The sequence below is a fragment of the Oncorhynchus nerka genome, linkage group LG7 (genome assembly GCF_034236695.1).
Source record: "Oncorhynchus nerka isolate Pitt River linkage group LG7, Oner_Uvic_2.0, whole genome shotgun sequence".
NCBI lineage: Eukaryota > Metazoa > Chordata > Actinopteri > Salmoniformes > Salmonidae > Oncorhynchus > Oncorhynchus nerka.
The window spans coordinates 73380012-73402006 of NC_088402.1; the positions used below are offsets into that span (position 1 = coordinate 73380012).

At 42.0% G+C, this 21995-nt stretch overlaps 2 protein-coding genes across 4 annotated transcripts; both read left to right on the top strand.

Annotated features, from left to right (window-relative positions):
* Positions 1 to 3495: 3495 nt before the first annotated feature.
* On the top strand, positions 3496 to 12734 carry LOC115132352 (sterile alpha motif domain-containing protein 10-like). Its single transcript, XM_029664927.2, has 5 exons — positions 3496 to 4017; positions 5377 to 5555; positions 11472 to 11640; positions 12080 to 12220; positions 12346 to 12734. The coding sequence occupies exons 1-5, from the start codon at positions 4005 to 4007 to the stop codon at positions 12369 to 12371; spliced, it is 528 nt and encodes a 175-aa protein (XP_029520787.1). The 5' UTR covers positions 3496 to 4004; the 3' UTR covers positions 12372 to 12734.
* A 306-nt stretch (positions 12735 to 13040) lies between these two features.
* On the top strand, positions 13041 to 21310 carry uckl1a (uridine-cytidine kinase 1-like 1a). 3 transcript variants are annotated; one of them, XM_029664926.2, is made up of 15 exons: positions 13041 to 13123; positions 14946 to 15136; positions 15289 to 15395; positions 16242 to 16412; positions 16562 to 16633; positions 16747 to 16936; positions 17211 to 17272; positions 18051 to 18067; positions 18268 to 18366; positions 18456 to 18549; positions 18664 to 18729; positions 18851 to 18973; positions 19159 to 19266; positions 19462 to 19618; positions 20073 to 21310. In XM_029664926.2, the coding sequence occupies exons 1-15, from the start codon at positions 13041 to 13043 to the stop codon at positions 20162 to 20164; spliced, it is 1632 nt and encodes a 543-aa protein (XP_029520786.2). In that variant the 3' UTR covers positions 20165 to 21310. The 3 variants fall into 3 exon arrangements, with proteins under 3 accessions (XP_029520786.2, XP_064876875.1, XP_029520784.1); XM_065020803.1 differs by having other exon boundaries at positions 18679 to 18729; XM_029664924.2 differs by lacking the exon at positions 13041 to 13123 and adding an exon at positions 13131 to 14427.
* The last annotated feature ends 685 nt before the right edge of the window (positions 21311 to 21995 follow it).

A 21995-nucleotide genomic window follows, 5' to 3' on the forward strand; every position in this document is an offset into this window, starting at 1 on the left:
ACCAACCAGGAACAAAGACAAACAAATAGCCTGGGTTGAAACACACCCACCCCTCTTTACCTCCTCCCCCAGAGAACCCACATACTCAACACTCAACCACAGCATCTGTGTTTGTTCAGTGCATCAGTGCCCTGTGAGGTGGCTAGTTAGTGGGTATATCACAGGTGGAATGATTTAGATGTAGATGTGATTTATTAGGATCCCCATCCGCCGACGCCAATGGAGACAGCTAGTCTTACTAGGGTCTGACATATAATGAAAAATACATTACAGACAAAAGACTTTACGATTGACATATATTTAAATACATAAACATGTAGTGTGTGTGTGCGTCAATCAGTTACACATACATAATGTAGTCCTACAAGCCATGTACATATACGTTCTCAATAACCTGAGTACCCTAAATCCTGCAGTCATTGGTCTTTCCCAGGAGTCAAGCCCCTGGGCTTCCTTTGTGGTTATTTAGGTTAAAAGCATACCATTCATGTATGTGTGTGTGTGTGTGCGCGCGCGCGCGCACATATTTGGTGTATAAGTGTGTGGCCAATCCCTTAGCTCCAAGATACTCCACCATTTGTTCCATAGGCAGGACCTGACATACTCCAAAACACAGGAGCTAGGTTTGGTCCTGGACTAGTCATGCAACACAAGCACACCTTTATTCTAGTAGAGCAGGCCACTCCACTGGAAAGGGCACTGAATGACATCACAATGTAACAGCTGTTCCAGGCTCGATGTCTCTGCTCACCTCCCCATCGTAACGCTCACTTCAGATTTAGAATGTTCACATACCTATCGTCATGAAAAGGGAGAGGTCTAATTTACCTGCCACACACTTTTATGTGTGGAGTCGCCAGTGAATAGATAGAATGGAGTGTGTGTGTGCATGTGTGTGCGTGTGCGTGCCCACATTTGTTTAATTACCCTGCTCTCTTTCTCTTTCTGACTGTTTACCATTGACACCAGACGTCTACATTCTGAGCCTGCCTGTAAACTCTTTAAAGTGAGGTTTATGTTTTCTATGTTTCACCAAGGTTATTGTGTCTGAAGAAGAGTGTGACAGTGTTTAACTTGGAATCATCCATCAGATTACATCATAAAAAGTATGTTATTGACAACAACAACATAACCTTAATCATTTTACATGCAGGAAAACCCCCATCAATTGTACACTAATGAGATTGTATTTTAGTGCAGAGAGATTACTCCAGGTTCGGGAATTATCTGCAGCTCTCTTTTTCAGTTGTTTCTTTGAGTGACCACTTTCATTTGTGTAGGCCTACGTTTCCTCTGCCGCTACCACCACTAAGTACCACTATCATGCTTTAAAAGGGGAAATGTTTGTGTTCAGTATTATTGTCTATGTATGACAGAGCTGTGTTTTGCACATATACTATGTCTGGGTTATTAATCACATTATCTTGGTATTCATTCATTATGAGATAATATTGATGCAGGACAAATGTTGATAAGAGCAAACCTCATTTAATGGCCACATGGGGAAGCAATAGCTTGTGGCACACCCACACCCATGTGAGAAGTTCGGTGTGTTTGTGTTAATCAGGCCTCATGGCTCTGTGTCCACATCTGAAGATAGGCAATACCTACCTGCACTTACAGAACACCTCTCACTCAGTCCTACTACTATTATTGCTAGTCAATGGGAACAAGAGACTGTCATGAAAGTTCCATTTCATAGCAGAACCTGCTGTGTCTGTAGCAATGGGTGTTTGACCTTTCCATAGATGCGAACCATGTTTGAGGCTCTGCCCCTGGTGTAGTGAAACCATTTAGAGACGCTTGTCTCCACAATGTTTGGTAAATCCGCCTTTAGTTTAAATGCACCACAGTTATTGAATACCTTACAAAACAAATTACACCTGAATTCCCTGGTGCCAATAGTGCAGTTTAAAACTGTTGTTAAATGAATTCACTAAAGTGTGAAATTGTTTCAATTGATTATTTTATAACTTGTTGTAATAACCTGATGTAATTTATTTATAGCTGTCTTGTAGTTTTGTTATATTTTTGTTGTTGCTGTATTTATGTAATTTTTGTCCTCAGGGCACCATTGTAAATGAGACAATGGTCTCAGTTTGGTTCCCCTGAATAAATACAAGTTAATCAAAAATATATAATAACAATGTGCCAAAGTATTATTTTTCCTTCAGAGAGAAAAAGTTTGTCCATTATTTTTGTGTGCTGAGCCTCTAGGCCAAATGTGTTGTTAGTGGACCATGTCTTTAATCACTTGCATTTGAAACTGTTGGAGAATTAATCATTATCCATTGATACACCATGAAACAAAAGGCTGGTCCTCTGCAGACCAGCCTTAACCTACTGTTAATATCCCAGGCTCTTTGATGTTCCCTCCAGTTCCCTTTCATATTTTAGGCCTCTTACCAGGCCAAATGTGCCCATGCTAATACATTAGCCCCTATGTGCCCCCTAAAATATCTGCTGCTTCATAGATAGCATGTTGTCATAGCAACAATGATAGGCCTACACCCCGAGAAGTCACGTGCCCATGCCCTGGTAATTAGACCTACAGCTGTTTGTTGACACTGGGTTAGTATGTCCCAAATGTGGTTTGTGGGGCTGATTGGTCCAGTAGGTGTTCTGGGATTTACCATCAATGGGCTCCCGAGTGGCGCAGCGGTCTAAGGCACTGCATCGCCGTGCTAGAGGCGTCACTACAGACCTTGGTTCAATTCCAGGCTGTATCACAACTGGCCGTGATTGGGAGTCCCGTATGGCGGCACACAATTGGCCCAGCGTTTAGGGTTTGGCCGGGGTAGGCCATTAATGTAAATAAGAATTTGTTCTTAACTAACTTGCCTAGTTCAGTAAAGGTTAAATATGTTATTTATTTTTAAATATACAACCACAACCATTAGTAATGGTTGTATCCAACCATAAATGATATAGAAGTAGAATGGGTAGAACAGACGTAATTCACTAAAAGCCACATGGTTTTTCACTGGTGTAACATGTCAACTCTGTTGACAGTTAGCAGCCTGATGATCTGTTAAACTGTAAAAGTGATCCCATGCCATGACCCCACTCTCCAAGGGTGTCTTAGGGGAAGTGAGATATGCTAAAAACACATTACTGTTTCACCACACACTTGTACATGTGTGAATCAGGACAAATATAAGCACCCCTTATTTGACCTTTTGACTTCTTATTTACAGTAAGGGCCACTGCCTAAAGCCTTGGGTTTCCCCTTGGCTATCTTTGCTCTGAGGCTCCACCATGGATGTCATCTTGGTGAAATGTATGGTCCCCAGGAGCACCAGAGCTCTGGCTCCTTTTCTTTGGTAAATAAAGGCAGGAGGATCCCTAATGCTGCATGTTCTCTATTCTATTTTGCCTCTAGCGTGTGAGTCTTGCGCTGGCTTTTCATCAGCCGGTGTTCAAAGTCTCTCCACTGGCTGCGCTAATTACAGGGCTCTGGGCAGCACTTTGAGACCGCTCATGCTGGCTCTTGAGAAAAAGCCGCGCGCCTGATTCTCATGACGAGATGAACCACACATACATGCAGTAGCTCCTCCGCACTGACAGAATCAGTCAGCCAACATCATTGGGACATTCCGCACCGAAAGAGACTCATAACTTCACCCAGGACAGGACACTATTAGCTGCACCATCCGATAAGAGGTTGCGCTAGAGCGTATCTGTGTTTGTTTTTTTTACTTAGTGAAACGCTTCCAGTGTCAATTTTGACATTTGGCAGCCTATTTGAATGCTGCATGAGTTAATTCCTCCATTCAACCCTGGATATAACCGATGAACTCACGAGATGTAGAGTTGTCTACTGGCAGTGGCACCTGAGTGGCGGTAAAAAGGAGATAACGTGACTTTCACGATCCTCTCCAAGTCGGCTAATTGTTTGACCATACTGTCAGTGTAGACTTTGGTGGAACGGAGAGGAGTCCACAAACCGAGGATTACCTGTTGGATACTTTTACTAGTGCTGTCACAGGGAAAGGTGAAACGGCATGGCTGTGGACGGTAATTGAGATCCAAAAGTCGTGCATGCGGACATCTCAATAGACGAATCATCCCCTATCTTCTCTTGTGATATACTTTCTATTGTCGGTAAAGCCAGATTAAGCTAAACAAGTGCGCAGTGTAGCATTAGTTTTGCTGAATTTGCATGACCACTTCCCCTGCTTATTTTTGGCTTTAGATTTCAGAATTTAGGGGAAATTGTATGCAGCACAAACAGAAACCGCTGTCTGGGCGGCGTGGTGCTGAAATTGATAGCGATTAAGGGTGACGGATTAGGGTCCATTTGCTTACAGTGACCACTGGCCATATAACCCATTCCTTACAATTTAACGCCTATTTTGAAATGAAGGAACCAGTTGTTCACTGAAGATTGGGTACATCTCAGATTCGATGTTTTCAAACACTTCTAGTGTATTTTTATTGAAGTTACTTTTCTAAGTGTCATGAAGCAACCCATGCCCCATGCTGAAGACCTAGACTAGAGGGTTGATATCGAAGGGTTATGTCCATTATGAAATGTTCTCCACCAGTGGCATTCATATTGGCTTGGCTTGATAACGAGCTGCCTTTGCGAGCCTTGGCTCTGTTGGGGGTCTGGAATAAGGGGGATACTGAATGATGCAGAGGAGGGGCACAAGCAAAAGGACCAAAATATACCCTTTCATCTCCTCTCCTCTCATGCTCTCTACTGTCTCTTGTTCTGTCCTCATTTACACTTAACCTGTATCAATTAGAAAATAAACATTTGAATGAACATCACACACACACACTACTCAAAACATCACTTCCAACACAGACAGAAAATCAACCCAATCTGGCACATTAATTAGTAATGACATGTGGCTGGTTGCCAGGTTATGCTGCAGTAATGGTGTGTTTACTCTATCTAGCACCTTTTCCCTTCATTATGATACTGAAAAGACACTTCCTGCCTGTAGAATGGGATAGGGTGTGTGTCTGCCAGTAACTAAACATAATGATGAGCGACTGATTTATATGCAGTAGTCATGTGGAGTTGCCAGAAATGCCTGGGAGCTATCTGGGTAAAAGTTGAAGTTCCTTTGAACATCAGCTCATAATGACTCAGTTTAATGGCTCAGCCATTATAACACCTGCTTGGTCTGTCTGGAAAAACACATAGTAATGATGGTTGAGACCATCTGTCAACGAGAAGGCACCCAGGGTTTTACAATTCTTTGGCATATATTTTTCCAGATTTCACATGGCATTTCTAGGGCAAATTACAGCATAGTTAGTGAGAGAATTTCAAGCACCACAAGCCTGTGACTTTACTGCCACTGTTATAGTCAAATCCTATTGCTCAAATCAAAACTGTATGTGTCTCTTTTACTCTTGTAGCGGCCTCCAGTTTCAGTTTCTGCCGGCCTGCTGTGGAATACAGAGCGCTGCCGGAGGACTTCAACCACCTGAGTCGACGGACAGGAGGGAACCTGACTTGGCATGACGGGCGGAGTCAGAAAACAGCAGGGGGCCGGACAGTGAAGCTGCTCCAACAGCCTGGGACAGAGAAATATCAGGTGGAGTACCTCAACTCTTTTAGATCTCTATTTCTGCATATCAGATCATAATCACAGATCAGATGTGAAAAGTGACCCCATTTCTGTAGGGCTTTACAGCCATGATGCTAATGGATGCCTTTTTATACTGTATCTGTTTCTAGTCATCCACTACATCTCTAATTGGTAGGCCTATTCTAGATGCACATGTACATTTAGAAAAAGGAAAGAGCTTCATGGGTTATTATTCCTCTCAGATCAGTCTTTTTCAATCATTAATTGACGTGTATGTAAGCTTCTCTCTGGCCCTGTGTAATTTACTAACACAAAAGCTTCTCTCTTCACAAAGACAAAATATAAAAAATATTATATGACAAATGCAATGGACTTTATCCATTGTTCCAACACGAGTAGCACTTTGTTCGAGGAGAATGGAAGATGCTGTTTATCCAGAGGGCTATGGGGCACTCAGACTGTCCAGCCTTTTATAATGACTTTAAAAAGAACTGCTGTCCTTCCTATGTACAGAAACACCAGCCTTTGTCTGTGGACTGAGAGCTAAAATGTGCAATATACTGTATGACATCGAATGGCTGTGGTGAACCTTACAGTATGTGCTCTGGCAGATATGTTTTATAACAAAGCATGTCTAGCAATTTTGTGTGAACTGGGCCATAGCTCTACTATTTGGAGCAGGGGGGGGGGGGGGGTCCTGGTTCTCGGTTCCCGGTGCCTGGTTCAATTAATGCTAGGGTAATAGGGGGTAACTAGCCCATGGGGCATCTCTCCCCTTGTTTTCAGTCACAGGTGGGGACTGGATTAGGTGTGAGCAGTGCAGTAGGTGGACTCGTGAGTTGTGCTCCAATTTTACTGGGGATAGCTTTATTTGTGACCTACAGGTACAAAATCGAATCGTGCAATAGCAAAGAATAAGAGAGTTGCCACATCAATGTTACACTGAGTTAATTAGTTCAGTTATTGTTATTAAATGTTATATTCCAATGTTATTTAATGTTATTATTTATATTCCATTCTAATTTTATATTCCAAATATATACGTTTTTTTGGGGAGAAACCTTTTGCTCCTGAATGTCATTTTAAAGACTGTAAGGATTTAAATTCTTGCATTATTCAAATCATATTTAGTGCAATTGTACATAATGGATTGTATAGAAAATGAACAACAAAGAAAGAAAAAAGAAAATGAATGTGCAGGTGAGTTAAAAAGAGGGACTTTACATAAAATCTCCTCATAGTGCAGTTATTACTGGTGACATGTGTAAAACCACCCCCCCCCCCCCCCATATTTGATTGAAATCATTAAAGTAACGCAACTAGACTTGAAGTATTACTTACTAAAGAATTTCTAAATAAAACTGATTAAATGGATTTTAACACACTTCTGTGAAACCCTATGCCATACTCTTCTACCGGGGGGGCAATTACACCCGGTATTTACAAAAATACCCTTTTTTGAAAACAACATTTCATGAAATAACTGAAAAAGTGTCAACTGTAGCCATTTTTTTACCTTTATAGTTTATTCGCCTAAGCATGATCTTCCACATATCAATTTTTTTCCAGACGTTGCTCTTTTGTGTCAAAAATTAGACATGTTCTTAGGGGGGGCTAGTTACCCACTAGCACCTTATCTGATATATTATGGTATTCCCTTAATGTGGTATTACAGCGCAGTGAACCTTTTGTGTTTTTTAAATTGACTTTAAATCATGTTATTGCAATTTCAATGTGACATTTTTTTTTTTTTTACCAATGAATGAAGGAATCTCTGCTATACATTGCGGTTTCCGAGTACCCTACAAATTTGGGTTGATGACAGAGATACTTCCCTTCCCCTTCCATGCATGCATATTCTTCATGCTTTATGTCTTTCACGATCAATGCAATGCATTACATAATCTTGTATCATGAATGTCTGTGATGAAAAATGCAGGGAGAGAGCTTATTTGTTTTTGTTTGTTGCTGGCCAAATTCAGGCCAAGGGGTGTAGCACTAGTATGTTGAGTTCAAACCTTTTGAACTTTAAGTGGGGCTGCTGGAGAAGAAGAGCAGAGCAGAAAAGGAGAGAACACTGCATTCATTGATTTTTAAATTGAATGAATGATCAAAGGCTTCATTTGATTAGTCACCCATATCCTGCTGAGATTCCAAGTGAAGGAATTTGGTATTGGGATAAGACCCACATGCACTCTGGTTTGATGCTGATGCTCATTGCTCACAGACCTATGTTCCCTGATCTTATAGTTTCAGATGAATGTATGCGTTTGATCTGCAGGGGGACCTTTTATATGATAGGCTTCATTAGTGATGGGTTTAGTGTGTATATATGCTAATGTGAGAGCAATAACATTACTGTCAGGCAGGCGGTATCGGAACAAGAGGTCTGATACCAACAGTCTCAGAGACAGTTTATACCAACAGTCATCAGACTGCTGAACACTTTAACTGGACTGACCAGCTGCTCATGCACACACCCACACAGACATACAGTACACCCACACAGACATACAGTACACACACACACACACACACACACACACACACACATACAGTACACTACAAGACCAAAAGTTGCCCGTCGAACATCTCATTCCAAAATCATGGGAATTAATATGGAGTTGGTCCCCCCTTTTCTGCCTTCTTCTGTGAAGGCTCTTCACTAGATGTTGGAACATTGCTGCGGGGACTTCCATTCAGCCACGAGAGCATTTAAATATATATATATATATATATATATATATATATATATATATTTATATATATATATATATATATAAATATATATTTCACCTTTATTTAACCAGGTAGACCAGTTGAGAACACGTTCTCATTTATAACTGAGACCTGGCCAAGATAAAGCAAAGCAGTGCGACAAAAACAACACAGAGTAACACATGGGATAAACAATCGTACAGTCAATAACACAATAGAAAAATATGTATACAGTGTGTGCAAATGAAGTAAGGAGGTAAGGCAATAAATAGGCCAATAGTGGCAAAGTAATTACAATTTAGCAATTTACACTGAAGTGATAGATGTGCAGATGAGGATGTGCAAGTTGAAATACTGGCGTGCAAAAGAGCAGCAAAACAAAAACAAATATGGGGATGAGGTAGGTAGTTGGTTGGATGGGCTATTTACAGATGGGCTGTGTACAGCTGAAGCGATCAGTAAGCTACTCTGACAGCTGAGGCTTAAAGTTTGTGAGGGAGATATAAGTCTCCAACTTCAGGGATTTTTGCAATTTGTTCCAGTCATTGGCAGCAGAGAACTGGAAGGAAAGGCGGCCAAAGGAGGTGTTGGCTTTGGGGATGACCAGTGAAATATACCTACTGGAACGCATGCTACAGTGTGTTGCTATGGTGACCAGTGAGCTGATATAAGGCAGAGCTTTACCTAGCAAGGACTTATAGATTACCTGGAGCCAGTGTGTTTGGCAACGAATATGTATTGAGGACCAGCCAACAAGAGCCTACAGGTAGTATATTGGGCTTTGGTGAAAGAACAGATGGCACTATGATAGACTACATCCAATTTGCTGAGTAGAGCGTTGGAGGCTATTTGTAAATGACATCGCCGACGCCAAGGATCGGTAGGATAGTCAGTTTTACGAGGGTATGTTTGGCAGCATGAGTGAAGGAGGCTTTGTTGTGAAATAGGAAGCCGATTCGAGATTTAACTTTGAATTGGAGATGCTTAATTAATGTGAGTCTGGAAGGAGAGTTTACAGTCTAGTTAGACACAGGTATTTATAGTTGTCCACATATTCTAAGTCCGAACCATCCAGAGTAGTGATGCTAGTTCTTCCACACCAATCTTGACAAACCATTTCTATATAGACCTCGCTTTGTGCACAGGGGCATCGTCATGCTGAACCAGGAAAGGGACTTCCTCAAACTGTTGCCACAAAGTTGGAAGCATAGAATCGTCTAGAATGTAATTGTATGCTGCATTGTTAAGAGTTCCCTTCACTGGAACTAAGGGGCCTAGCCCAAACCATGAAAAACAGCCCCAGACAATTATTCCTCCTCCACCAAACTTTACAGCTGGCACGATGCATTCGGGCAGGTAGCGTTCTCCTGGCAGCTGCCAAACCCACATTAATCCGTCGGACTGCCAGATGGTGAAGCATGATTCATCACTCTAGAGAATGCTTTTCCACTGCTCCAGAGTCCACTGCTCCAGTTTTTACAAGCTACGCGCTTCAGCACTCAGCGGTCTCGTTCTGTGAGCTTGTGTGTCCTACCACTTCCCGGCTGAGCCGTTGTTGCTCCTAGACGTTTCCACTTCAAAATAACAGCACTTACACTTGACCGAGGCAACTCTAGCAGGGCAGAAATTTGACGAACTGACTTGTTGAAAAGGTGGCATCCTATGACGGTGACACGTTGAAAGTCACTGAGCCCTTCAATACGGGCAATTCTACTGTCAATGTTTGACTATGGAGATTGTATGGCGGTGTCCTCGATTTTATACACCTGTCAGCAACGGGTTTGGCTGAAATAGTCGAATCCACTAATTTGAAAGGTTGTCCACATATTTTTGGCCAAGTAGTGTATATTCATGCTACACACACATCACAACTGCTGCTACCAGACTCTTATTAAGCTGCTTAATTTAAACACTGCCCCCAATCTCCTCTTCCCCGAAACACATGTAAATATTGGACTATAAATTGTGCCTTCCTGTATTATACTGATGCTAAAATGTTTATACTGAGCCGTTTACTTTGTTTGTATTCTTATCTTGTATTATTTCTTATTGTTGCATTGTCGAGAAGGAACCTGCAGTAAGCATTTTGTTAGATGATGTTTACCATATGTATCCCGTACATATGACTAATAAAATGTGAAATGTGAAACTTGACACCCACTGCTGCTTGGTGTGTGTGTGTGTGTGTGTGTGTGTGTGTGTGTGTGTGTGTGTGTGTGTGTGTGTGTGTGTGTGTGTGTGTGTGTGTGTGCATGCGTGCAGGTGTACAATAACCAAGGCTTATTAGCTTTTGCATGACTTTGCCAGAAATGCTGTGGTTGCAGAGATAAGCTAAAGTGATATGAACATGAGTTAAGTAAAGGATGGCAGTGGTGTAAAGTACTTAAGTTAAAATACTTTAAAGTACTACTTATGTCGTTTTTTGGGGTATCTGTACTTTACAATTTATATTTTTGACAACTTTTACTTCACTACATTCCTAAAGAAAATAATGTACTTTTTTACTCCAAACATTTCTCTGACACCCCAAAGTACTTATTACATTTTGAATGCTTAGCAGGACAGGAAAATGGTCAATTTAAACACTTATCAAGAGAACAACCCTGGTCCCTACCACAACTGATCTGGCGGACTCACTAAACACAAATGCTTTGTTTGTAAATGATGTCTGAGTGTTGGAGTGTGCCCCTGGCTATCGATACATTTTAAAAACAAGAGAATTGTGCCATCTTGTTTGCTTTATATAAGTAATTTGAAATTATTTATACTTTTACTTTTGATACTTTTGATACTCAAGTAGTATTTTATGGGTGACTTTTACTTGAGTCATTTTCTATTAAGGTATCTTTACTTGACAATTGGGTACTTTGTCCACCACTGAAGGAATGTCACTCCCATCACTGTATTCCTGGCAACTGCATTGTCATGCATTATATCTGTGTGGCTAAGATCATGAAAGTGGTCCTTGGCGACCAGAAGAAAGAAAGACCCCTGGGTGTTTGAACAGATGTTTTGATGGATGACAGATGTGCTAGTCTAACTGACGTGGTGAGGTTGTCATCCCTTGGGGCACTCAAGGTTAAAACACATCACTTAAATGGGAGGGGAGGGGTCTGAGAGATAATGGAAGCAGTAGAGGGCCAGAAAGGAAATATGACATTGCAGAAATAAAATATTCAGTGTGTGTGCTTGGGTGTATTTCAGCGCCGTTCAGGCGACTCCTATGGAATCTACCACACCAGCCCCACCCAGCCTAGTCTGATCCAGCCTGTGGTGTTATGGACTCAGCAGGACGTCTGCAGGTGGTTGAAGAAACACTGTCCTCACAACTACCTGACCTACGTAGAGGCCTTCTCTCATCACGCCATCACAGGTATCAACTAGGACACGTGTATTACAGGCACAAAGAACATCATTCATAATTACAGAATCAGAGTAAAATACAGTTGGTTTGAGTAGATACAAGCGCACTAACCCGAAATCATAATTCACAATCATAAAAGGAGGCTAAAATACAGTAAGAGTGGATGGCTGGCAGAGTAGAGTTAGTTGAATAACTATGCTTGTAATACTCTTTACCCAATACAGATATTAAAGGGTACAAGTGCACTAGCAAGTGCACTGTTCATTAATAATCATGCAATGAGATTGGAATTACAGCAGGTGTGGGTGGATACAAGTGCACTAGCAGAAAAACCATAATTCATCATCAGAAAATGCTAGTAAAATACACAATACAGTCGGTGTGGGTGTGTATGAGTAGTGACAGTTGAATCACTTAATGACAGCCTCCTCTCTCTGTTCCCTGTCAGGCCGTGCTCTGTTGCGTCTGAATGGAGAGAAGCTGGAGAGGATGGGCTTGGTGCAAGAGACACTGAGGCAGGAGCTCCTACAGCAGGTGCTTCAACTGCATATGCAAGAGGAGGGACGAAACCTGCAGCTCCTTAGCAGAGGTGTGTGTGTGTGTGTGTGTGTGTGTGTGTGTGTGTGTGTGTGTGTGTGTGTGTAAATTACAGATAGCATTTGAATGTAATTCTAACAGTTCCTATTTTCTCTCCTTGTCTTTCTCTTGTAACAGGTGGCTCCTTTGGAAATCTATCGTAACATAACATTCCATTTCTGACTGGGTTGTTTACAGTGAAAACTGGAAAGATTATAGAGCACTTCAACCATGTACAAGCTGGGAGTCTGTACACCATTCAGAAACTAGGACTGTAATGTGAACCACATGGAAACTATTAACTCCGATGAGGACACATGAGATGATCACATGCCATATCCAACTCAGACAGAACCGGGGGAGATGGAACACTCCCAAATATACATACAGTACTGTGATCAATAGAGCACAGCCCCGACTTTGAAAAGTTGGATATTGGTTTTCCAACTAAAGGGACAGACAGACCATACAGTTCTATCTGTGATTTGAAATGAAAGGATGTTATTAAAGGCTTCATGTCAGATTGGCTGTTTGTGTCTTGTTGACCATTTTTATGTTATTTTATGTTTTAACCATACAGCTGTGCAAGGTTAGTTGTGAATTATATATGTTTGTCACAATGGTTCTTCTTGGAAGTATCCTATAGTGTACTCTAATTTGGGGCTTAATTGTAAATTGGATAGATTGTTGTGAAATACATTTATGGTGAAGGGCTCCTTATTTCAGACAAACAAAATGTATTATGTGCTTAACATTGGCCTACATGATTTTTCTGTGACTCCAATCCACTACTGGTGAAGATCAACTACATTACCCACAATCCTCTTGAATACATGGCGCTGTCCACCAGCCGGCACCGAAGAGGGCAAGAGGAAGCTGAGTGCAGCGGGAAGAAAATGTCATCGCGCTCAGACAGGTACTGGTTCTAACAGCATATACTATTTCATTCTTATACCTTGTATTAGCTGATGTTGTTTAAACGAAGCCTGAAATATATAACTATGTGCTGAGCACTGCATTGGATTTATGCCTTTCGTTGTAGCCTAATCTACTACGGCATCATTTGACCTCCCAGAGCTCACAGTGGTTTGCTTAGCTGTAACGTTCCACCTGCGCATAAACACACAGTCAAGTTGGGATTCATAGAATGTTTGAAGTTTTATACATTGAATTCAAATACCGGTTAACTGAGTCGGATATCAAGTTTGATCATTTACCAATGATCATTTTAATGCTGTGTGTCAGCTGCTCTGCCGTCGCCAATAAAGTATGTCACCAAGCAGTCGCGTAATAGGATCAGTCTAATAATGGGCATCTGCCTTGGATCTAGCACATAACACAACAGAATGACGCTATTGCATTGCTCTGCTCTCAGTATGTATCTGCTGAAATTGTAGTATTTGAGTGTATGTAGATTTTTACAGTAATAACTAGGTAGCCTACACAATGGTAAAACAAATGTGTGCCATCAATGGACACATGCTGAATGAAATGCAGTGGCCTGGCATTGTGCAAGGAAAAACTGTGACAAAAACATGATAAAACAGCAACTGTCAGCAGGTCAGAGACGGAGTCGAAATCAGACAAACACTTGGGAACATGATTTCCCTGCAGGATATCTCTGTCCTAGCCTGGTCCCAGATCTGTTTGTGCTGTTTTGCTCATTCTTGCCAAACAGATCTGGGAACAGGCTATCTCTGTCAGGATCAGCATATGAGATGAAGATCAGTAGAGGGCGTCCTGGTGTAAACAGGCCTCTATTAATAACAGTCACCAACTCTGTGATCCTTTTAAACACACTTAGACAAGGGAGGGAGGGAGGTGAAAATGGAGAGGTAAAAGGAGAAAATTGGTGACATTTTCCTTACTCTCCTCTGAGCTGAGATTAGGGAAGAGAGAGGCTAGATTCAGTGGGTAGATTGTAAAACAGGTCTAGAGAGACAACCTCTAAAGAGATGACCAGACGTTGTCTCTCCCTCTAAAGTGCGTCAGGTGGATTGTAATCTCTTTTCTATGGGGGTTAACTTTGACCACGTTTGCTGCCTCAGTAAGCGTTAGCCTGTGTGAGCTCTACTGTGTTAGTAGTGAGTACTGTAGTGAGTACTGTACCTGTTGGGCCTGAGCTGGAGCAGCCAGCCCTCCCTGTTTCGCTGCAGATATGACTCTGCCTGCATACACTGGAGCCAGAATCTCAGGCTGCTGGTCCATGATGACCCGCAGGTAAGTGGTCTGTTTACATAGTGGTGTTGTATGCATGATTATTGGAATGGATGCTGTCTGTGTGTGAGCACTAAGAAAACTCAGACAGGGCTGTGGAAGTCATTCTGCCTGTGTGTGTTGAGGGAGTTGGGATGAGTTGTCCCATCCCATGTCAGTTGAGACATACTGGTGATGAGAGGTACAGGGAAATGCAGGATCTATCTACCAAAAACACATGTGTTGAAACAAATCAAGATTTTTATGTTGGGGCTTTAGTGGTGCCTGAACAGTACTAAATGTGGATTTAGAGTCTGATGTAACCGCTAAGCTGGTTTTTAACCTTCAGTTGAGCTTGATAGTAAACAAGGGTCTGACGGAGTTGGTATAAACCTTATCAGTGATGTTACCTACGAAAGGGACCATTATAGTACTTTATAACACTCCTAAAAAACGTCCCTCCTTTTTGTTGTACTGTAATTGTACCCAAAGCTCTATGTTAATAACAGGTTAATGATGATATGATGATTGTTGTTTCACAGTGGTAGTGGGGAAGACTCGTTAGATCGGCTCCTGCCTGGCTCTCCTATCACGGCTCCACGCAGGAAAAGCACATCCCAGACTAAGACAGAGCCTCCCCTGCTTCGCACCGGCACACGCACCATTTACACAGCCGGCAGACCCCCCTGGTATGATGAGCACGGTGCACAATCCAAAGAGGCCTTCGTCATCGGTACAACCGTTATGGGTGTATGCCTTATTTAATTGTCAGTGTGTGGAGTGTTAATTGTGATTTTTTTATGTTGTATGTGAAGTGTTGTAATGGTCTTTCCTTATTGTATGACTTGTTGTTGTACTTAAACATACATGTGTGTTTGTCTGCAGGGTTGTGTGGGGGCAGTGCGTCAGGGAAGACCACGGTGGCCAATAAGATCATTGAGGCTCTGGATGTCCCCTGGGTAGTGCTGTTGTCCATGGACTCCTTTTACAAGGTGAGAGACTGGCATTCATTTAGCTTGCTTGAGATTTAGCATCTGGACATGCTACTGTAGGTTAAGGGGAGTTCCTCTCCGTTCCTCACAACAGACTTGTTGACAGACACCGGTGTGATACTGTATGAATGAGCCTACCCACAATCCATCCCTCTTAATGATGTTAATCACATGTGAAGCACATGGGGAAGAGACTGTCCACAGCCTGGGTAATCCCCTCCCACACTTCTTCCTTCCATCATGTCTGTTTATAGAACACCAGGGAACAACATGCACCCTAACCCATGGACTCAACATGCAAGCACACACACACATGCACACGTAAACGCAATCACACACACACACACACACACACATGGTTGGTGAGTAACTGATTACACGTAACAAATTGTAAACAGATTACAGATACTTTTGAAAAATGTGTTGATTACTTCATAGATTAGATTTAAATTCAGAAAGGATGACACCTTTTCACAATGACATTCAATTCAGCATGAAAAAAGGCACAAGTTTAGGTTTGTTCCACCTGAGCAAGTCTGACCACAAGTCTGTTTTCTTCTACTGCTTCTTAAAGGGATAGTAATCCGAAAGTAAATTAAAGTATTCAGATTACGCTACTGAGTTTGGGTGATCCAAAAGTTACATTACTGATTACAATTTTGGACAGGTAACTAGTAACTGTAATGGATCACATTTAGAAAGTAACCTACATGAGCACATGCTACATGGGTAGGCAGCATTACAACGTTTTGTTTTTACACATTCACCTTCCCTTTACCCTATGAAAGATCCCATTGTGTTTCTGTGTCCATCCTTCCCTGAAGTTTGCTCTCCTGTACCCCCTAGGTTCTGACCCCTGAGGAACAGACCCTGGCAACCAGTAACGACTACAACTTTGACCACCCAGGGGCGTTTGACTTTGAGCTGCTAGTTGCCACCGTTAAGAGACTCAAACAGGGCAAGAGCGTGAAGATCCCAGTGTATGACTTCACTACACACGGCAGACAGAAAGACTGGGTGAGTGCAGAACCTGAAGGCCATGTACCAGGGGAAAACTCTAGATTCTCCTGATATATTTATCCACTGTAAATAAACAGAAGAAGGGTATAACTGGCAGCTGTTGCAGTTCTGAGCATTTCTGTTGTGTCTGTCTCTTCCCTGTGTAGAAAACTGTGTATGGTGCAAGTGTGGTCATCTTTGAGGGGATCATGTCCTTTGCAGACAAAGAGCTTTTGGAGGTAAGGCTGTATGATCATCACATGTTTATAACTTCTTTACTGAATCAGTTGAGTCATCTGTGACTGCAAGGTACAGGAACATAGTGCTCTATTGCTGCTCTGTTTGTCTCCAGCTCCTAGACATGAAGATCTTTGTGGACACTGACTCAGACATCCGGCTGGTACGTCGGCTTCGCAGGGACATCACAGAGCGCGGGCGGGACATCGAGGGGGTCATCAAGCAGTACAACAAGTTTGTGAAGCCTGCGTTTGAGCAGTACATTGAACCCTACATTCGACTGGCAGACATTGTTGTGCCACGAGGTGAGAGATGGAGCACTACCCGTTAGAAAGGTCAAAAGTGCAATATTTCTGCATTCTGCATTTTGGCATCTGCCGTTCTCAATATAATATTTGTTAGCCATTGGCAGCTAATACCAATATGAAGGCATATATATCCTGCTGATATACTATGGTTTTGTGGCCGATATTCTGTGCAGATATTGTTAATTATGCGGTAGCCATTTGAGCTACTGAAATGTTTCTCTCCAAATTAAAATATGTTGTTTCCAAGTGAAAATATGATTCCCTCTGCCAGGTGGTGGTAACATGGTGGCCATTGACCTGATTGTCCAGCATGTCCACAAGCAGATGGAGGAGGTGAGTGAGAAACAGAACACTATACTCAGTAGACTATATACACTGAGTGTACAAAACATTAAGAACACCTGCTCTTTCCATGACAGACTGACCAGGTGAATCCAGGTGAAAGCTATAATCCCTTGATTGATGTCCCTTAAATTTGTTAAATCCACTTCAATCAGTGTAGATGAAGGGGAGGAGACAGGTTAAAGTAGGATTTTTAAGCCTTGAGACAATTGAGACATGGATTGTGTATGTGTGCCATTCAGAGTGTGGATGGTCAAGACAAAAGATTTAAGTGCCTTTGAACTGGGTATGATAGTTGATGCCAGGCGCACCGGTTTGTGTCAAGAACTGCAACGCTGCTGGGTTTTTCGGGCTCAACAGTTTCCCTTGTATCAAGAATGTTCCACCACCCAAAGGACAGCCAACTTGACACAACTGTGGGAAGCATTGGAGTCAACATTGGCCAGCATCCCTGTGGTACACTTTCGAAACCTTGTAGAGTCCATGCCCTGACGAATTGAAGCTGTTCTGGGGGCAAAGGGGTGGAGGGGGTGCAACTCAATATCAGGAATGTGTTCTTAATATTTCTGAGCTGCAGTGCATGAGAAGATGGTGCCACACAGTGGCAGAATTCTGGAGTATCTGTAGAGGTATTGTGAGGGGATGAGTGACTGACATCTCTTTGCCTTTCTCGCTCTTTCTTTTTCTCTCTCGCCCTCGCTCTCTTTCTCTGTTTCATTCACCTTCTTGTACATTCTGTCTCGATCTCTCTTTCTCTCTCTTTGTGCAGCGTGAGCTCAGTGTCAGGTAGGCTTACACATCTCTTACACCTCCTCACTCCCTCCCCCGTATTTGAGTTTTTGTAGTGGTGTTATTCACAATACCCCACCAGGTGTCTCAGGGTGACTACATGGACTCCTTTTATTGAAGAACTAGTGGGAGAGCAGAACAGTGTCTAGTCATTGTCACCTATTCAAATGTATTCTCCTTTGTGTTGTTTCCTCCAGGGCGGTCCTGGCCTCGGCCCAGCAGACTCAGCCCCTCCCCCAGACCCTCAGTGTGTTGGAGGGTACGCCTCAAGTTAAAGGCCTGCATACCATCATCAGGTCAGATCACATTCAAATAGAGCCAGTCTAGAATCAACACACTTTTTTTTCTTCTTCTCATTCTCCTCCAACTAATTTGTGTAATTCAGGAATCAGGAGACCAGTCGAGACGAGTTCATCTTCTACTCCAAGAGGTTGATGCGCCTCCTTATTGAACATGCTCTAACATTCCTGCCCTCTCAGGTATGTGGACATTATTTACCAATGTCTATAGTGTATTCTACTGTAATATGTTATTTTGTTATATATTATTAGACATAATGTCGCTAACTTCATCCCTATTGTATCATGTAACAGTCATGCACGGTACAGACCCCACAGGGCCAGGAGTATGATGGGAAGAGAAGCTTCAGTGGAAAAGGGGTGGGTACTGTACAGTCATTGATACTACTCCTGTTTCCCTGCACTATGTTTGTATTCCTTTCTAGTAGTATGGATTTTGTGTGTTTGTCAACATGCTGAAGCTCCATCCTCCTCCCCCCAGATTACAGGTGTGTCTATCCTGCGGGCAGGGGAGACCATGGAGCCTGCTCTGAGGGCTGTGTGTAAGGATGTCCGCATCGGCAAGATCCTCATCCAGACCAACCTGGACTCAGGAGAACCAGAGGTACTTTAGAAAGTAACAGAATAGAATAGATCTTTATTGGCTGAAGAGAGGAGAAGTGGTCCTATTTAGAATAGTCACACTTACTCTATATCCACCTCACTGGGTGTCTTCCTAGTAACAAGATCTGCCTCCTCTTCCTGACCGTATCTCTGTGGTAACCCTGTTTCTCCTTCATCCCTGTCCAGTTGCATTACCTGCGTCTGCCAAAAGACATCAGCGAGGACCATGTCATTCTAATGGACAGCACTGTGTCTACAGGCGCTGCAGCCATGATGGCTGTACGGGTCCTATTGGTAAGGGGGCAGTAATAGACATCCCCATCCCATAATAACAGAGAGACCCTGTCTTCAGGATGAATCACTCATTGCTATAATAACCATAGAATTATAATTAGTATTTGTATTTCTATGATATTACTAACCATACTAAATGGCTGAGTTTTAAAGTGATGGCCATAGCACTAAATGTGTTGTGTTGTGTCTATGCAGGACCACGAGGTGCAGGAGGAGAACATTGCGCTGGTCTCTCTGCTCATGGCAGAGTTGGGGGTGCACTCGGTGGCCTACGCCTTCCCTAAGGTCAAAATCATCACCACAGCTGTGGACAAGAGTGTTGATGACTTCCTGCAAGTCATTCCAGGGATTGGTGGGTTTGGCATCGATATAGCTAACATGTCTTACCCCATACACTAGTACAAACCACTCCCTCCTGTTGTAACCCACTGAGCACAGATGTCAGTTCAACGTTTAGTTTTGATATATATTTGGTTGAGTTGTCAACTAACGTGAATTCAACGTGAAATCAGTAAAACATTTCACCATGTCATTGGATTTAGGTTAAAAGCTGGGTGAAAGAAAATAAAATATGAAATGCCCTTACGTTGATGACTTTTTGCATATCCATTTAGTTTTCCAAGTTGATTCAACCAGTTTTTGCCCAGTGGGAAGTCAGTAATGTTGATTGGCCTATTTAATTAGAATTCCGCTTCAATGACTACACCTTTCTGTAATCCACCTCAGTAATGTGCTCTTCACGGTGATGTCTGATGTGTTGCTCCATGTAATTTAACTCTATATTTCTGTGTTTTCTGTCATTACAGGGGACTTTGGGGACCGCTACTTTGGGACAGATGGTGGATCATCAGGCTGGAGTGACGATGAGGAACAGGAGCGACCGAAACAACAAACATGAACGTGATTCTGTGAAACACAAGGTTAAAGGCTAGCCTTGTAAAACCAGACTGTGAATTTGTGATAACCAGGCTGGTTTAACAAGGCTAGTTAAGTGCAGGATTAACCAGCAACACCAATCAGATTCCATTGAGCTGCTATAGACAGACACAACAAATGGTTCTCTATAAACAAGACATTACTCCCATTTATGTACAGCAAGACATTTTGTATTCTATTTTATGGTACATATTACAATATTTAAATGGAGGGATTATTGTTCTATTTATACAGTTGGGTTGTTCAGTTCTGGACTGCAGAACATGTTTATATATGGGGCTACATGAAACTGAATCAGTTTCATCCCTTCTGAAGAGGATGCTATCTTGACAATTGCTATGCTATCTTGGAAATTTTATATGAAATAGATTATTGAAAGTTTGGTAGTGAAGCTTCCTAACCTGTAGGGGGAAGCATTGTTCAATTTTAGTTGCTGTGTTGCCATGTTGTGTGTGTGCACCCAGATACTCAAACCACACTAGAAATCATATGACGGTCTGCAATTGGTCCATTCCTTTTATTGAGTGAAATTACACATCATGTACTGGAAATTGCCCATTATTTTCAAGTATTTGAAAATGTATAGCAATTTGAAAGCTATTGAGTTGAAATGGTATTGAATCCTCTCCACCCATGACTGAGAGAACAGTCACTAGCAATTAAATGATCTTCACCTGAACAAAGAGATCATGACATGTGCTGATGTTTGATGCTAAATGCCAAATATGAGATATCTTTGTATCTATCTTACCCCAATTTTTAGGGTGTGACATACGTTACGCTTATTGTAGTCATTTTCACCTAACATAGTACACACATATGTATGAATGTTGAATGCATTATATTTTCTACCTCTTACAAGCATAGCCTACATTTAGAGTTATGAGAGAGCACTGTTTTGTGGGGAATTTATTTATTTATAATCACAATATTTCTCTGTGAGAGCCCTCAGAGTAGGTGGCTGTGATCATGGATGTCATGCAATGCATGTTGTATTCTCCAAGACAGCACAAGACTTGCCTGCCCATGTGACTACTGCCTCAAGGTTAACCTGTTACTATGGAGACAAGCCCACCAATGAAAATTCAGCAGACGGTTGCGATGTTGACTGTAAGCTTTTTTGTTTTAAGGGTGACCTATTTTTTTTCTCCAGCTAGTCAGACAGACCCCTCTGTACGCACGCACACACACACACATGCCGCCACATTTGAACATTTACCTCTGGGAAATGCATGTGTTATTAGAGTGTAATTATGGAATAAAGTGAATGTCAGATTATCATTTAGGAAACAGTCACCCTTACTTACATCTACTTAAATTCATAACCTAGCTCTCATACCATCATGGTCACCTAATCATCCCCAGCTTCCAATTGGCTCATTCACCCCCCGCCACCCCCCATTTAACTAACCCCCAGGTCGTTGGTGTAAATGACGATGTGTTCTCAGTCAATTTACCTGGTAAAATAAGGGTACAAAAATTATAAACATCTACTTGAATGCATCCAACTTTCTCAATGCCTTAATAGCCAATTAAATCATGTTTTCCTGTGATAAATCTGTAGCACGATTGTAGAACGTTTGTCATCCATTAGTCACCACCAATGTTTTTCAGAGCTGCCTTTGGTTTCAGGAGCAGTTTGATATTGATTTATATTATTTTGCCTACTATGGCTGCTTTTAGACAGGCAGCCCAATTCTGATCTTTTTTTCTCAGTAATTCATCTTTTGACCAATCAGATCAGCTTTGAAAAAGATCTAATGTGATTTGTCAAAAGACCAATTAGTAGAAAA

Bases quoted from the DNA above. Each gene is read 5' to 3' on its own strand.
- LOC115132352 (XM_029664927.2), top strand. The intron at 5,556-11,471 runs GTGGAGTACCTC...GGTGTATTTCAG, and splicing joins CTGGGACAGAGAAATATCAG to CGCCGTTCAGGCGACTCCTA. The intron at 12,221-12,345 runs GTGTGTGTGTGT...CTCTTGTAACAG, and splicing joins CCTGCAGCTCCTTAGCAGAG to GTGGCTCCTTTGGAAATCTA.
- uckl1a (XM_029664926.2), top strand. From the start codon at position 13,041: ATGGCGCTGTCCACCAGCCGGCACCGAAGAGGGCAAGAGGAAGCTGAG. The intron at 16,413-16,561 runs GTGAGTGCAGAA...TTCCCTGTGTAG, and splicing joins ACGGCAGACAGAAAGACTGG to AAAACTGTGTATGGTGCAAG. The intron at 19,619-20,072 runs GTGGGTTTGGCA...CTGTCATTACAG, and splicing joins GCAAGTCATTCCAGGGATTG to GGGACTTTGGGGACCGCTAC.